At 49.8% G+C, this 16,492-nt stretch overlaps 4 protein-coding genes across 4 annotated transcripts; all 4 read left to right on the top strand.

Annotated features, from left to right (window-relative positions):
* The first annotated feature begins 4,507 nt into the window (after window positions 1–4,507).
* Window positions 4,508–8,527, top strand: GGI43DRAFT_402305 (uncharacterized protein). Its single transcript, XM_083205677.1, has 6 exons — window positions 4,508–5,216; window positions 5,294–6,405; window positions 6,507–7,382; window positions 7,448–7,490; window positions 7,574–7,729; window positions 7,808–8,527. The coding sequence occupies exons 1-6, from the start codon at window positions 5,027–5,029 to the stop codon at window positions 7,912–7,914; spliced, it is 2,484 nt and encodes an 827-aa protein (XP_083061654.1). The 5' UTR covers window positions 4,508–5,026; the 3' UTR covers window positions 7,915–8,527.
* A 525-nt stretch (window positions 8,528–9,052) lies between these two features.
* GGI43DRAFT_345802 (TauD/TfdA family dioxygenase) lies at window positions 9,053–11,065 on the top strand. The gene is made up of 5 exons (XM_083202196.1): window positions 9,053–9,807; window positions 9,866–10,099; window positions 10,153–10,220; window positions 10,278–10,447; window positions 10,518–11,065. Exons 1-5 carry the CDS (start codon window positions 9,573–9,575, stop codon window positions 10,960–10,962), a joined length of 1,152 nt encoding a protein of 383 aa, XP_083061653.1. The 5' UTR covers window positions 9,053–9,572; the 3' UTR covers window positions 10,963–11,065.
* Window positions 11,066–12,039: 974 nt separating this feature from the next.
* On the top strand, window positions 12,040–12,763 carry GGI43DRAFT_402298 (uncharacterized protein). Its single transcript, XM_083205676.1, has one exon. The coding sequence runs from the start codon at window positions 12,188–12,190 to the stop codon at window positions 12,416–12,418; it is 231 nt and encodes a 76-aa protein (XP_083061652.1). The 5' UTR covers window positions 12,040–12,187; the 3' UTR covers window positions 12,419–12,763.
* Window positions 12,764–13,131: 368 nt separating this feature from the next.
* On the top strand, window positions 13,132–16,273 carry GGI43DRAFT_402297 (histidine phosphatase superfamily). The gene is made up of 6 exons (XM_083205675.1): window positions 13,132–14,556; window positions 14,629–14,696; window positions 14,768–14,829; window positions 14,884–15,029; window positions 15,096–15,301; window positions 15,382–16,273. Exons 1-6 carry the CDS (start codon window positions 13,800–13,802, stop codon window positions 15,946–15,948), a joined length of 1,806 nt encoding a protein of 601 aa, XP_083061651.1. The 5' UTR covers window positions 13,132–13,799; the 3' UTR covers window positions 15,949–16,273.
* Window positions 16,274–16,492: the final 219 nt, after the last annotated feature.

Genomic DNA, 16,492 nt, shown 5'->3' with positions numbered 1-16,492 from the left:
TTTCAAGCACGGCTGTTGTTTGCTCCAGCTGAGTCAAAGGACGGCAATGGGTGGAGCAAAACAACTTTTGGCCCCCAAAGCCTGGTCTTTCTCTATTTACGAAGTCAATGCAAGTAGCAACAAAAAAGCAATTACGTGGGTAATGAGAGTGAATAATGCCATCCTCCGGATTATTACCTAGTAAGCATGCCTCTTGGCAGGTCGCCACAGCTTCAACCTATGGGGCACTCTGTGATATTGGTAGGCCATAAACATGCGGCCATCCTCAGCCGCAACAACCTATGATATCCGACATGTGATGTACGTCGGACATCAAGACGTTCGGACGGGACCGGGCGTGTAGCCGATGTTGTTGTTGATGAGCCAGAACCCTGCTGAGCTGACCAGAGATACTCGGTAAAGACACAGCAGAAAGTGGAGAGAAGCTCACGACATACTGCCATGCTATAATCTGATAGTATTTCATATTTCATGCACGACTCATGGAACCTATTAGTGGCAAGAAGCTCAGAAAGCCGCTTGCTATTTGTATTCTAGTTGCGTAGCGTACCGTAGCTTGGACTACTGGCACGTCATAATCATACTACTTCTCTCCCACTTACACGCCTGTTGTAAGAACTAGTTATGCTAGCAGTTGAGCAATTATGACAGGACTCAAGCAGTCGACAGCTCTAGGATGAGTAATGCATCTGTATCATGATTGGGGTCGGTTTCCTTAGTATGCCACGGCATTTTCGGACGTTAGTTATGAACGTGGTATGCTGAGGCTAACTGACGTAGGTGTTCATCAAGACGCATTTACACGAACACACGTACGCACACCCCATAAGGTAGCAACCGGTCACAAGCAGCTCTTCGGAAGTTGATAATCGGCTCCTCAACTAGATGCTAGAATAGCACGCAAGTCTCTGAGCTAGACTCAAAGTATCAGCGTCCTTGCTGTGACCTGCTGGGGGGGCCAGCGGTACCTTGCAGCCTGGTCGCAGAGAATTTTATCCATCTGAATAGCATAAGCTGCGAGAATCCGAGGAACACGCTGACACCATCGAGTTGGATAATTTCCTAGCCCCCGCTAGAGTCTAAGCAGTCTCGCATAGCTAGCGGCTTGGTGGCGCCCCTACCTAAGCTCACCGGTCGACGTAAGTTGCAGGACGCCATTCGGAATGGAAGACAGAAACGATTTTGGGCCGTGGTACTCTTGCACAGCAAAGCAACTTTTGGATGCAGCAGGGTGCACACGGATATCTTGGCAGACAAGCTCCTCTGTTGTTGGCTGCGAGGCTTTCGAGCCGCACTCCCTTTGTTCCCATAACCGCTTCGAATCATGGCCTGCCCTTTTCATACTGCCACGGCTTGCGGTGGACTATGGTAAGTCGAGTCGGCCTGCATATGCATACTGCACCTGTGGATAGAGTTGGTCGGTGCGTCTTGCGATAGATGATGAAATTATCTGACGTCGTGTAGCCTTGCTCAAGTAGGTGTCAGCTGGATCAAGAGATTAGCATCGGCGTCGCTCACGATAAGAGAAAAAATACGGGCAGACGCTACCGTTGATAACGCGCTCGCGGTAATACGAGCGGTTCCTCTGACAGCTGTATTTTCGTAATATGCATCCCCCTGAGACATTTGCGTAGACACAGCAGATGAAAGACTAAGAGGAAGAATGCATGGACGGAGCATAGACGAGGCACATGTGCTTGCCATGACGTTGACTTGCATGGGCCCTGATCAACTCCACTTGCCCGAACAGCCGCAGCAGCAGCGGGGGAAAGCTGTGAAGCGTTGGAAGGTGCGAGGTTAACCGTGGCACTTGCTCGTCGGAGGCTCTGCAGAGCCTTCCTAGCCCTCCGATATCCATTGCAAACTGCGTCAATCGAATGGAAGTCGCCGCAAGTGGCGTCAATTGGCTGGGCAAGAGCAGTTGGCTGGCCTGGCGTTGTAGAAGGCACGGGGCGCTTCCTTCCTAACTAAGACAAGGGCAAGCAGGTCCGGCCGAAAGTCTCTGGCCACAAGCGGAGAAATATGGAGCATTTTTACTGCTAATCATACTGGTATCTAGCCCGCTGCTATTTTACGCCCTACCTTAAGTCGACAGCTTACAACCTTAGCCTAGCACTAATATACTGTAGGCGTAGTAAGGTATAGGCGTCGTCAACTGGCCAACCCCGTGGGGATGATTACAGCAGCATCGACACGGCGTTGTACAACGTGGAATGCCCCTTTTTCGTTAGCAGCAGAGAGACGCCGGTGCTACAGAGGACTGATCTGATGATTGCGAGCAGCGCCCTAGCTGCATGTCGTGCAAGGTGCAATTTGCGCGTGCTGCGGCGACTGCGACACAATTACCGCCGTGGCGTGGGGGAGCGGGAATGATGTCTTGTGTGACGAACAGCCACGCGAAAACACAATGAACACGGCCGCACACCCTCGACTCGACGTCGAAGTCGTCCTCATCCTTCTGATGGGCCACGCCGCAGCCGAACCTAGCATTCATATACATACGCCCCGTGGCTTGACCGACCTGCAATTATAACTACTAATTCTGCGTTGCTTCGGCCGCTCTCAATCAAGTTCCTATTGCTTTTAAGGTGTTCACCCCCCGGTCACTGAGCTGCGCTGCCGAACCCGGATAGATCAGATCCCTGTGGCTGCGAGTGTCTCCATCAGTTTTGGACAAGGAATAAAAACCTAGATAGCAGTGCTAGCCAGATTTTCCAAGTAGTGTCGATGCACCTCTTCACCGGTCCCCACTCCAAGCGGTTCGTCCATGGCGAGTTTCTTGGTGTGGTAGCACTCAAGTTGGTTCTTTGATTCGGCGGCTCTCAAGCCTAATACTATACTCGTACTAGCATCAAAACTGGCGGTGGACAAAAGTCCGTCAACTCGTTGATATGTGCCTCGTCTTGCACTTGTATCGACATCCCGGCTTGGGAAGCCATTTATACCGCTCGATGACTCAACTCGTCGATGATGGGGCGAGGGTTCTTCGATTGGCTTTAGAAGGGCTACAGAACAGCCTAGGATCTGCTTGTCCAAGACGGCCATCTGTGGCTTGAATTGCTTCTTCTGTGCTTTCAAAGGTGCAGGTTGCAGCGCATGTGACCCGCCTGCATAGAAATGAGGGAAATGAGCGAGCGGTCGTGTAAGCTGCATTCTACAAGTGTCTGTGGCACCATAATAGCCTTGGGGATAAGCCAGTCCTTATTGGCCTATTCGCATTTGAGCTGGAGACTCAAAGTCCATTCTGCCGGAATACCTGCCCGTGCTGCATACTACGATTGTCAGCTCCGTTGGGCACGCAACAGAGGCTGGTCTTGCTGGCCTAAGGCGGCCGCAATATCGGATGACATGAGCCATTTCCCACGCCGTACATGACCAACTCTCAAATCTTGCCGGCCATGTTTGTGATGAAGGCTCTGGCGCAACGCGTTATCCTCTTTTCGCTCATCGCCAGAGCTGTGGACTGCGCAAAATACTCTGGGGCCACTCACGTCTCGACAATGTGTGCCCGCAAATATTTTCCATGGCCGTATGGGATGCCAGCCCGATTGGGGAAGCCCACGTTCGTCTTGCTCTGCTCAATAAGAGCATTAGGAATTAATTGGGCACCGCATCCCAACTATTAGACCACACCCTGGCTGCGTCCGGTACCCCTCAGTTCCATTCAAATACATATGATTTAGCACCGGGGTCCATGGCCTCTGCTTCTTCACCGAGTTCGCTTCTCCTCTCCTCCTAGAAACAACCGTCGTCGTCTAGCCTTTTGGGATCCAGCCACTTAGACTGTGTAGGCGCTGACCTATGCACTTCGGCAACACGCCCCAGGTTCCAATCCGCGCTACCCGTATCCCTGCGTTCGACGAGCGAGCCCCGGGCATTCAGCATTGAGCCGGCAGTAACAGCGGCGGAAGCACAGCACAGCACAGCACCGCACCGCACAGCACAGCACAGCACAGAAACAGCAACACCAGCGCCGGGAACACATTCATCATCGGCTACTCGAGGTGGCAAGCACGAGACCTCTTAGACGAGTCTAGCCAGGCCGTTGCACTTCGCAGATCGCCACCGTCATTGGACTGGGCCTGCTTCACCAACCCAACGCTAGTTTGACTCCTTACTTACATGCCACCTTCATCTCTGTCCTCTCGCCCTCTAGCCGCCGGGCTACTCCCTTCACCGGTGTCGAACCCTCGTCTTGGATATTTGCAGCTCACTGTGCTCCCGCTCCTACTCGGCCGCCCAGCATTCCGCTCCACCTATCGTTTTACATAGCGAAAGCCAACGCTGAACTCGGTGGCACCGGACTTATCCACCCCTCCCCTGGCGTCACTCAACTTCATCCGGTGTTTAGTGCACAACTTTGTACCTTGTTGATACTGCTTGTCTCTAGAGTCTAGCTGATACTTGATTTTCCACGTGCGAATACATGGGATTCTGTTCCTACTACCACGCTGTATCTGTCTGACACACCCCTCAGCTATCTACAGGCATCATGGTAAGCGATTTTCTTCACCCCACGACGGTAGCCTGCATGGACATATATTTGGCTCTTTCCCGCCATATACTGTTTGATATTGTGTCTCTCATACAGCTTTCATGTTTTTTATGCCCTTTCATCACCTGTTGATTTCTGCTCATACATCCTCTTCCTGTACAACATTACCCCATCTTCTTTAGCATATCCTTTGCTTTCCCTGTCCATCTCGGTTGCAAGAGTACAGTTAAGTTAATCATAACACAGGGGCCACGTAGAAAGCGAATTCTGTCCCTGGGGACGTTTGAAGTGGCAGTCCCCCCGTCACCTGTGGTGCCTCCAGATCCAGCCGTTGATACTGCATTTGCGGGATTCCCCTTTAATTTTGATCCCCAGGTCTTGGTGGAACAGTCAACGATAGCTCCTGACTGCTATTCCTTTGAAAACACTGTTTATACATCAGGATATTCCCCCAGTCACAGCCCTGTTCACTTTTCTGGCCTTGAAGAGAGCATACCGCACAAACGTCGACGATTATTAGGCTTCAGCTCGATGCCTTCAGCAGACGAATCTTCATCGTCTAGCATAGTCTACCAGGAGAAACCGCCCATAGCGGATCATGACTCGGCGTCAATTACACCACGATGGGCACCCGCCATCCCAGATGTACCATCTCTAGGCTCCCCTTTCGCCCGTGTGGCAGGGTCTATCTGCTGTAGCTTCGGGTGGCAGCAGCCCGCCGGTATGCAAGCTGCCTTACCGCCACTTTGTAGCTCCTTTTTTTGCACTACAGTAGAAGACTAATGATTTGAGGTATAGGGTATGAAGCTCTTCCGCCTCCAACAGCTGTGGTGTATGATCCACCCCAGCAACCCGTTATGGAAGTATTACCGCCTATGCCGAACCAGACGACGAATTCCTTGCAGCATACTGTACCTGATAATGGCGAGTCACCACAACAGGCACTACTACCCAATGATCAGTTCAACTTGAACTCTCTCATTGTGCCCATTAGTAGCGAGTTATCACAGCAGGCATCGCTTTCGACTGATCTACTCAGCTTGAATCCACTGCAGAACATTACATCAAACAACGCATTACCCCTGGAAGCGGCTACTGTGAATGATCAGCTAAACTTGATCTCCTTGCCGCATGTCATACCTGACAATGAGGAGCAATCACAGCGAGAGTTACTTCAGAATGATCAAAGAGATTTGAACTCCTTGCAGAACATTATGCCTCAGGCTAGGCAGCTGTTGCAACAAGGGCCGATCTCTAATAACTTGTTGAACTTGAATTGTTTACAGTCCATTGCACCTGATAATGGACAGTCTTCACAGCAACCAGTGTTTTCAAATGATCTGTTCAATTTTGAATCTTTGCCTCTTGACATGTACCCTGCCATCGGCGATGCTTCGATGCAGAATTTGCCCCATTCTGGGTACACCAATCAATTTGAAAGCACAAGTCATGAGCAGCATAGCCAGCTTAACCCCCGTCATAATACCCCCAGTCAGCTTGCTTCTTCGGATTCGTATAAATTCCCAATGAACCAGGTAATAATTGCTGTGACGCCAATGGATGAAATCCCAATTGGCGGGGCTCAAGTGATTGGGGGCAGCTCACCATTGCGACATGGCCCGGCCCCTGATTTGCGGCCTGCCCACCCTCTGTTGGTGGACATTGAAACGACATCTTCTAATATGTACAACTATAACTCCCCATCAGCACAGAACTTACGTCAGCCAACGACTCAGCTAGCAATGTTGGAAGATAGAGCCAATGCTGCGGCCCAGAAGCAGTACTCCACTGTTGAGAACCAGCAGCGGAATGGTAAAAGGGGTCCCTTCAGAGACCAAGCTCTCCGGGAACAGACCGCCCAAACAAGGAGGATGGGTTCCTGCTTAAGGTGCAGGATGCAGCGCATCCGAGTAAGTAATAATCTCCTATAAAGCAAAACATCGTGTCCGTATCGCTCTGTACGGCGGCGTTCAATGTACTCGGAATAGACTAACGTAGTATTACTTTGCAGTGTGAGTTTGATGTTCCAGGCGGGTGTTGCTTACCCTGCAAAAAGGTGGAAAATACAAAGGCAGCACGCTTGCCATGTCTCCGATACAAGATCACTGATATGACACTCTATAAAACGGGCCAAGTTCCAGGATATGAGTGGACCCAAAGATGGACCAAAGGCACCTCTGATCCTATCCAGCTATGGGCGTCATCTGAGATTAGAACTGTTTACGTTTCTGTGTGTCACTCAAAAGAGCGGCTCCCGCTCAAGGTTCGCAGATTTGTTCCACAGCAAGGTGACAAACTAGAGCGGACATGGGCCTATGGAGGCGCCAAGAAGTCGGCTCTTATCCCGCCGTATGCACTTGTAGATGTGGAAGCCGGCACATCAGCGTACACCGCCTATATTCGATCTTCTATGAAAGACATATTTCAAACCATGCTCGGCAGTACCAACGATCTATTGTATAAGACCTATCTCTTGGCCTACCGTATGTGGCAAAAAGAGGGGCAAAAAGAGGAGAGAACATCGGAGGTATTTGAGCTACTCAATTGGACGCTTCGGCTATGGGTAGCCATCCGCTTGTCAACCACGTCAGCGTTTATCGTCGGAGAAGAGACTCTAGACATGCCAGCAAATATCCTTGACGAGTCAAGCCCCGACCATGGAAAGATCCCATTGCCCCCCGTAATGGGTGCACAGATGGACATGATTCTAATACATCACATCCAAAACAAACTTAGGCACGAACTTTTGGATAATCTCCAAAAAGTGATGCTCAGGAATAAACCAACTAGTTGGCTAGTGACGTATCTGGTGTCGTTTATTCTGCTTCATAATATCGCACTTATTACAAAGCACGATGCCAGCTATGCCAAGAAGCATGGCATGAATGTGAGTTTCTCCTAAATAAACTAGCGATATATGCGCTCCAGACATTAACATAGTGTCCCCCACAGCGTCGATTTGCCCGTGAAGAAAAAGTACGAGAATACCATATGGGTAAGTCCCCTTCCTCCTTTCTCCACTCAATGTTGCACAGACGCAGCGGCTAACGGTTGAGATCCGACGGCGACGACGTACAGGAGCAAACGTCATCCTCGCACACTTTCATTACTGCAACAAGGGGAGAGTCCCCTTTTCAGAGCATTGCGAAGACAAAGATTTGCGAGCATTAGCGCAACTAGATGAGGAAAAGATTCAGTTTGTCCGTGCGACCAGGGCACTTGTCCAGCGACACCGTAAGTCTCCGATATGCGGCTCTCATCATACCCTGGATCAGAAACCCAAGTTTCGGTGCCTGTACTAACACTTAATAGAACAGGAGTGGAAGGAGATGCGCTCCAAGGAAAAATATGAGGATGATTATTTTTTCGTTAGCCAGCTCTTTGACGAGAAATGGCAACCAAGCTCTACTAATGTGTAACTCTGCTTTGAGATTTATTTTTATTATTTGTGCCCACCTCCTGATACCCTACAACAAAGAGAGAGAGAGAGAGAGAGAGAGAGAGGGATGTCTAGCTTATTCTTCCAGGTAGCAGTGGCACCTGTTGAAGCGGTGAGATGATGGTGGTACTAGAAAGCCTGGCCGCAGCACATCATGCAGGTCCCCGAAGGCGGTGATTGGGTCAAGTCAAACGCATGAATTAATTGCTTTGGGGAGTTTCAGCAAGTGATTTGCATCCTTGGTAGTATCTCCCCCTTGTAGATCGGGGTTTGTCATAATATGGATCCGTGATATGATGGATCTGATGCACAGATGGTTTGCAGATTGCGTTGATCATGACTTATGACTACGAGCAGCGCCTTGAGTACATGTTACGATTGCTTCTCAGGCAGCTATAGCAATGATTAATTGATAGAAATACACGCACTAGCATAAGATCATTGTATTTATTGCGTCTTATCTCGCTACCCTTTGCCAATGAATCACTACAATATTAATATGAGTGGACGGGATGTCACTGCCCGAGCAAAGCAGCTACGAAAGTCGGTGAACAGCTCCTTGATCCATACAACCTGATCTAATTACTTCAGCTCGTCTAGACTAACAGTAGACTTCTAAGTAGGGGTTGCTGTGCCCATCCTATCAACGGTACGATGCATCTCGGCACTTACTCAGTGCACCAACAAACTCGCAAGCGCGGAAAACGACTCTCCTCTCGGCGACATTTTGCCACCTCAAAAACGCTGCTTCCCGTCTATTCTGATCCCAATGGCTGCTATTGTCGAGGATTTGGATGAGATCATTTTTCGGGAAGTCTGTGGCGGCGGTGACGGCCACGGCAGAGCACAGATATGCCTGGTTGACCGCAACTTGCAAGCAACAGGAGAAGGAACTGTGCACCTGTTTTCTTGATCTTTGCTTTTGGAGTCTGTGGATGGAGCTAAGAGAAAGCTAGTAAGTGAAACATTTACATGGACTATTATTTTTTTCTTTTTCTTTTTTGGATGAAAAAAGGAAGAGAAAGAATGAGCGAGATGAAGTGCAGGGGAGACATAAAGAAGCAAAACCAGTCAGAGATTATTCTAGTTATTAGCAGATGCTACTACTACATACTACCCAGGCGCCTTGAAACTTGTTCCTAGTCTAGACCATGTCGGGCAAAGCATGACCAGGGCCTTATGCTCGTTCCCGCGCTCGCCTGTTTAATGCTGGTCTAACTAAATAGATGACGTTCAGCAGGGAGTGAGCGTCCCACCAAGCAAGTATCCGGATGGCCATCCGGACACATGAGATTGCTTTTTTGAGCTGGATGATGCGGTGAGAATGTGTTTGGAAGGCACTTGCCTGAAAGTTTGTTATTTCTTTTGCTGAGAATTTGAGACAAAAATGGCGGTCTATGTCAAGGGCTGCTCTTTCCACTCGAGCTTAAAAGGACAGCACAATCCCTTCGAGTCTTCTACTTTTTCTCAACCAGCTTCTACATTCTGATTCCTTTCTACCTTTGCATCACCTTCGCTCACAAAATCAGATCTGTGACCCTTTTGCACTCTCGCTCTTTTGATTTCCACCATCTTACCACTCCAATCCAGCATCAAACCCACCTCCAACAGCCAAAAAACCACCCGTCGTCCTCCACAATGGCGTACTCCATGGCCGGCCCTATCACCGACTCGAAGCTCCTCGCTTCTCACCAGGACTTCAAGCTGCCTGATCCTCCCGCTGAGATGTCCAGCCTGCCCAATGGCTTCCCCTCTGTCCTGGACTCGCCTTTGGCATGGACTGGCCAGCAATTGGCTCGCCAGTCTGACTACATCCACCATTTGAGCGAGGATGAGATCCAGGAGATTGAGGCTGCTCTCCAGCACTTCAAGGGTGAGCCATCTGCCATTGACAAATACACCACCTCATCAGTTTTACTAACAACGTACAGCTCTTGAATTGGATGGCGATCTTGTCACTCCTGACACCTTCCCGCTCCCCACTGTTGGCCCCAACGTGTTGAGCCGCATGCGTGACGATCTTCACCAAGGCAAAGGATTTGCCGTTCTTCGGGGACTCGACTCCAAGAAGTATCCCGTCGAAGACTTGACGACCATCTATCTCGGCGTCCAGGCCTACATCGCGAACCGCTGTGGCCGCCAGGACAAGAAGGGTAACATGCTGGGTAAGAAGGTACTGACTTCCTCGGCTTCATTTGAGAGACTGACAAGTTTCCAGTTCACATCATTGCCGACAACTCGTCCAAGGAGACGGCCGAGCACCATCGCCACTCGACCTCCCCAATTGTAAGTCATCTGGAATGTGATTCTGGCATCATGTGATCCACTGACTCAAATGCGTAGACCTTCCACAATGAGGAGGCCGGAGACATTGTGAGCTGGCTCACCAGGAATGCCGCCAAGTCTGGAGGCAAGTGCATCATCGCCTCGACCTACACTGTTTACAACGTGCTCTCCGCCACTCGCCCGGATCTGATTCGAACTCTGGCTCGATCTGACTGGCCATTTGCTTTGTAAGTGTCTCGAACCCCAAGATATGACCTCATGAGACAGACGCTAATGCAGCGTTGTTCAATTACACAGCCCCAAGTTCCAATGCCGACCTGTTTTCTTCTACGAAGATGGCCGGCTGATCACCAACTTCGGTCGAGCTCCTCTCATGGGAAGCGCAGCCCACGCCAGACCCGCTCATCTGCCAACCCTCACTGCCAACCAAATTGAGGCTCTGGATGCGATCCAGGACATTGCAGAGGCAACCAAGTTTGAGTTCAGCACCAAGGCAGGTGACATCCACTTCATCAACAACCTGGCCGTCCTCCACCGACGCGCAGGCTTTGTCAACGGTGCTGAGGTCGACCAGCGCAGACACCTTGTGCGCATGAGACTCCGTGATGACGAGATGGGATGGAAAATCCCTCTTGACCTTCAGCTCGAGTGGAACAAGGCTTTTGGCCCCGCGGGAACTCAGGTGTGGCACCTTGAACCCATGCCTACTGGGTACTTTCCTCTGCGATCCCAGCCAAACTAGGGTGGCAAGTCAGCATCGCCCGATTGGAACAGGCTCTCAGATCCCACAACCAGGAGATCCCTTGTGACGTGGGATGGTTGGAAAGGGTGGTTCCAGGCGAGAGTGCTACTGATCGGGAAGAGCACCTCCCTACATTAGCGAACGATGTTTTGAAGTTTTGATCCCAATGGCGTCCTATGGCAGGCAAGAAAAAAAGGGGTGAAGGGTTAAAAACATAGACAGGGGGATCTGCAAGGATCTTTAGACAAAAGCTTAGTGCGTTGCTTTGTTTGCTCGTTTCTTTTGTTGGCAGCATTATAGACAGAATGGGTCGGGACCACTTCCCTCGGAATGGACTTTCCACCCGCGACTTTCGCAATAATTATAGACATAGATAGATAGATTGACCAAGAATGCATATTTTGACATTGCATGACTTCGCATAGAGAGTGCTAGCAATTGTCAACACCGAGATGAGTTTGCACTAACATGGGCTTTGGCCAATGATACCAAGATGAAACCGAAGGCGGCACTTCATACTCTACACTTAATCTTGCCTCGTAGTGCTCAGCTGTTTAGTACTAGTTTGCTAGTACATTGACTATGGAGAAGATGGCAAGTATCCGTTTTGTGGCAACGGGAGCCATGTAGGTATGTAGTCGAGAGTGGAGCCCACCTGATCTAGTGGTGATCCAAGCCATTGGATACATAGACCCTGTCAGACTCGATGTATGGATCACGAGACTAGCGACGGGGGTTGTTGGTTCAACCGGGGTGTAGACGAGCACAAACGGCTTTGTTATTGGCGGTTCTCGCAACGTGTCTTGAGTGGCTGATACGTGTAGAATTATGAGTGCTTGGTTACACGGTGGTAAGGAGATTAAACGCGGTAGCGGCTTCAACGATGCTAAGTAAGGGAGACAAAAAGGAAAGAGACTGCAGACACTATGAGCATGGTATTGCTAATAGTATAAGTACTAGCCTTCCATGTCTTGAAGCGTTGACATGGGTTGGTTGTGGCCGGGGCTTAGCTGAGACCAGTGAAGTGGGTATTTGACAGGGTATAAAAATGGGGGAACAAAAGAAAAGAAAGAAAGAGAAAAAACAGCAAAAAGGAAATAAGAAAAAGCATGGTAAGACGTTTTGCCTAGGATATAAAATATATTTTTAGATATCGACAATACGTATGCTTTGGGAAGAGATATTTGCGTCATGACATGGGACCTAGGCTGTGGGCAACGATGTAATGCTCAGTGCCTGGCTTCCCTTTTCTCTTTCTTGCTGCTACTTTTCTCTTTTCTCCTTGGCACGCATTCATTATCTTTGCTTTTTCTTCTTCTTCTTTTCTCTCGTTCTTCCCTTGCAGCGGCCTGGATGTCTGCTAGTGTTTTTGATAGCGGTACTGCTATCTATCACGGTCCATTTTGTGACAGGTCATAGATTCAACTGCCTCTTTTGCCACACAAAGATCGCCTAAAGCACGATTTTGACAGGCTCCGAGAGTGAGGATCGGCGAACGGGACGAGACATGCATAAATCAGCAAGATAGAGAAGGGGGGGGGATGAGATGAACGGCTGGTGATCGGATGACGGCCAGATACTAAGGCTTGGAGATCGGATGCGGTATGGAGCGCGGCTTGTATGTAGTTTTGTCTAAGTGGTAGTAATAGCAGCAGCACTACCTACCTATTCGATGTCTATGAAACGTGATACCGACAAGTACGAGCAAGTCTTCATGGGGAAGGTAAATTAAAGGCTGGGAAATAATGCAGAGCAGCTGGCATGAATGAGTAACCATTGGTCATCGTGGTCCATTCCGGGCGAATATCAAAAAGCAAAAAAGAAAGTATTAGTTTCAAAGACGGACCGACCCATCGCAGACTGAAAGGCGTGTTTCGCTTGATGCATGCGTTCATACCCAGCCAACAGCATACGCTGTAAGTAGACAGTGCGGCCCTGCAGGCAGCCCGAAACGGCGGATGGCTTCCCCGTGACTTTAGCGGCTCAAGCCACTGTCAACCGGCCTCGATAGCCTTGCCGGCCATCAGCTACAGGCGCTAGCAGTCACGGGGGGCAGCCGGCATACAGTGCTAGGCGTTGGCGGCAGCGACAAGGCACACCGTTTTCAACCTTGGCGCTGTCTCCTTGCTTGAGTGGGGCCCGCATGTCTTCAGCTAGGCAGCTTCATCCTTACATTGGAAGCTTCATCTCGCGCAATCTAATCTCTTTTTTACTCATTCTTTCGACGCCGTTTGTTTTTTTCTCTTTTCCTTTCTTTTTTGCCCCCCCTCCCCCCCTCTTCCTCCCTCGCATAAAAAACAGGACCAGGCTCGGCCCATGAATCGGAGCCGGCAGCAGCCAAGGGTGTGTGTTGCTCGCTAATGCAAAAGGGGGCCGCCAATACAAGTTGCCATCGACGAATCGTGTCGCATCGAATCGAAATCGCATCGCCCATCGTTACCGCGCCGTCGGACTGGGACGCATACGCGAGATACTGCTACGTAATTGCTACGACTGGGTATTGAGGCAAGGGAGGGTCGACCCGTGACAAGGACAGAGATAGCAGGAAGAAGAAAAGAGAGTTTTCTGCGGGCGCGTGCTGGGTATCAGCTTATCAGCCGCACCTCAGGAGGAGCTGAAGTCTGGACTTACCGCGTCTGGCGATCCTTTCATCTTGTTTTCTTTTTGCATTGGCTTTGGTTGCCTTGCCGGAGCCGCTTTGGGTGGTTGGATTACGAAGCCCTGTCTTGAGCGTGACTCAGGCTTCACTCTTGTTTGCCCACCGAGACAAGGGTAGGCATCGCCGAATCGATCGATCGAGCAATCAAGCAAGCAAGCAAACCAAGCAATCAATCGCCATGGCGAAGCCGACAGCCTCGCAGGCCAAGCCGCCAACGAGCAAGCCCCGATCGGGCAGCTCGTCGGGCTACCAGCCCATTCACCAGGACGAATCGCAAGAAAACATCGAGGAAGAAGCTGGCTCGTCCACGACGTACCTCCCGCCGCGCCGGTCGCGCGCAGATCGTCGCTACCGCACAACCATCATCGCCCTAGTCGTGGCTCTGGTCGTGCTCTTAGCCTCCAATCTGTACATGTCGCTGCCATACTTCTTCCCCGGCCGCGGCTCCGATTCGTGCCCGTGTCGCCCCAGCAAGGTGCCCCAGTATTTCCAAACGTCGCCGAATCTGTGGCCCGGGCCAACGGCCACCGGCAATGCCGCATTCCTGGCCCAGACAAGGACCTTTGACCCTACGGCGACTTTTGTGCCCAATGAGCCGCTGCAGACGGCCATTCCCGTCAAGGGCATGCAGCCCGGAAACGACACCATCTTCAAGATGATGGGCTATTTGTCTCCGTACTTTCCTTCTCCGGGCTTTGGCGTGGATGAGTACCCACTGCCTGCAGGAGCTGAGATCGTCCAGGTCCAGATGCTGTCTCGCCACGGAGCACGCTACCCTACATCTGGTGTTGGCGTCGTCGATTTCGCCAAGCGCATTGCCAACGCCTCTGACAAGTTCAATCCGAAAGGGCCGTTGAGCTTCCTCAAGGGATGGGAGTATAATCTTGGGTCTGAGATTCTGGTGCCAAAGGGGCGCGAAGAGCTGTACAACTCAGGTAAGCATTTGAGGCTCTATTCCAGTGTATTAATCTATATCCAATGTGCAAACTGACCATCCATCTCAATAGGAGTTCTTCATAGCTACATGTACGGCAGTCTGTATAATCCAAATAGTAAGATTATTGTCCGCACAACGGTGAGCTTCTTTCCCATTTGGAATCTGCTAAGCAGCAAAGTACTACCATGTACTAAATAAGCATATTATAGACCCAAGATCGTATGCTCAAGTCTGCGGAAAACTGGATGGCTGGATTTTTTGGACTGGAATGGTGAGGGCGTTGCTCCAAGCATCTTTCATATTGATTATAACTTACAAGACGTAGGACAAACAACGCAACTATCGAAGTCATCATCGAGGCTAGCGGCTTCAATAACTCCCTTGCGGGTGCTCTCAACTGCTCTAATGCTTTCTCCAAGACAGCTGCCAACGAGGCTAAGCAAAAGTGGATTGATATTTATCTCCAAGATGGTATGGCTTGATTATTTCTGTTCCTATCCTCAACTCAAAAGCAATACGGCCGCTGACGCTGAATAGCTCTTAAACGCTTCCAAGGGATGACAGAGGGATTCGAATGGACTATTAATGACGTATACAACGCCCAAACCATGTGTCCTTATGAGACGGTTGCATACGGCTTCAGCACGTTTTGCGACTTGTTCACCTACGAAGAGTGGCGAGATTTTGGGTATTCAATCGACATATGGTTCTCTGGCGGTAACGCCTTCCACAGTCCTGTCGGGGTACGTATTTGAATCAGCGAATCTTAGTTCCATCTCATGACATGTCAGTACATCAGCTAATGCGTGATTCTAATATACAGAGAGCAACTGGTATTGGCTACCAACAAGAAGTCCTTGCTCGTCTGCAGAACCACACTCTTGGCTATTCAGGCTCGCAAATCAACATCACTCTGGACAACAACACCGAGACTTTCCCATTAAACCAGAGTCTCTACTTTGACTTCTCCCATGATACAAACATTGTTTCTATCCTCACTGCATTCGGCCTCCGCCAGTTCGCAGAGGAGCTCCCGGCCGATCACTATCCCGGACCTCACAACTTTACCGTCGCCCACGTCACCCCCTTCGGCGCCCGTCTTGATATCGAGATTATCAAGGCACCCAAGCCCGTCTCGCCAAACCGCGACGGCTATCTGCGTGGTGAAGAGACAAAATACGTCCACTTTGTTCTCAACCAGCGAACAATTCCCCTGGGCTGGAGCTTCCCCGAGTGCGACGCCAGCCGTAAGGACGGCTGGTGCGAGTTCGACACCTTTGTCAAGATCCAGGAGGACATGACGGCAAAGGCCAATTTCGACCATGCCTGCTATGGGGATTACCTCAAGGAGCCGTATGGCAAAATCACTGATGGCGCTCCTATCTTTTAAAGGAGATGTCATTGTTTTATAAGTACTTAAGAGAATTTTGTAAAATGCGGTATATGAATTGTAATACACCAATCGATGGATTATCTACCAGAAGGGCAAAATATACGGCGCTAGGGGATCTATTACGGATGAATTTAGCTTTGATTGATTTTTTGGGAAATAGTGGAATGGATATTTCTGTGATATAGAAACGGCATCGGAATTTAGACGAACAGTGTAGCTTATCATTCCATCTATATTACTCATTTGTTTGTACAACGATGTAAAATATCTTGATATCAGAACGTGGCATATCATCCATCCATATGTGCATTTACTTACACAATCTTGCAAACACCTAATCGCCAATTATGTAGAATAGTGCCATTATACTATCCATAAGACAACTGCATCAAAATGTCAGTCAAACGTGGTGGTCTGGAGGCTCAAATACAACCTAAAAGCGTAAATAGTTATTAAACACATCTACCTAATATCAGATTCTACAATTTCATCCAAGAAAAGGTGTATACACAGTCAAACAGGAGCAGCTCATCACATTAAT

Source organism: Trichoderma evansii (assembly GCF_050947405.1).
Source record: "Trichoderma evansii strain SZMC 28006 chromosome Unknown GGI43scaffold_7, whole genome shotgun sequence".
Taxonomy (NCBI): domain Eukaryota; kingdom Fungi; phylum Ascomycota; class Sordariomycetes; order Hypocreales; family Hypocreaceae; genus Trichoderma; species Trichoderma evansii.
This window is presented reverse-complemented; position numbering and strand designations above follow the sequence as displayed.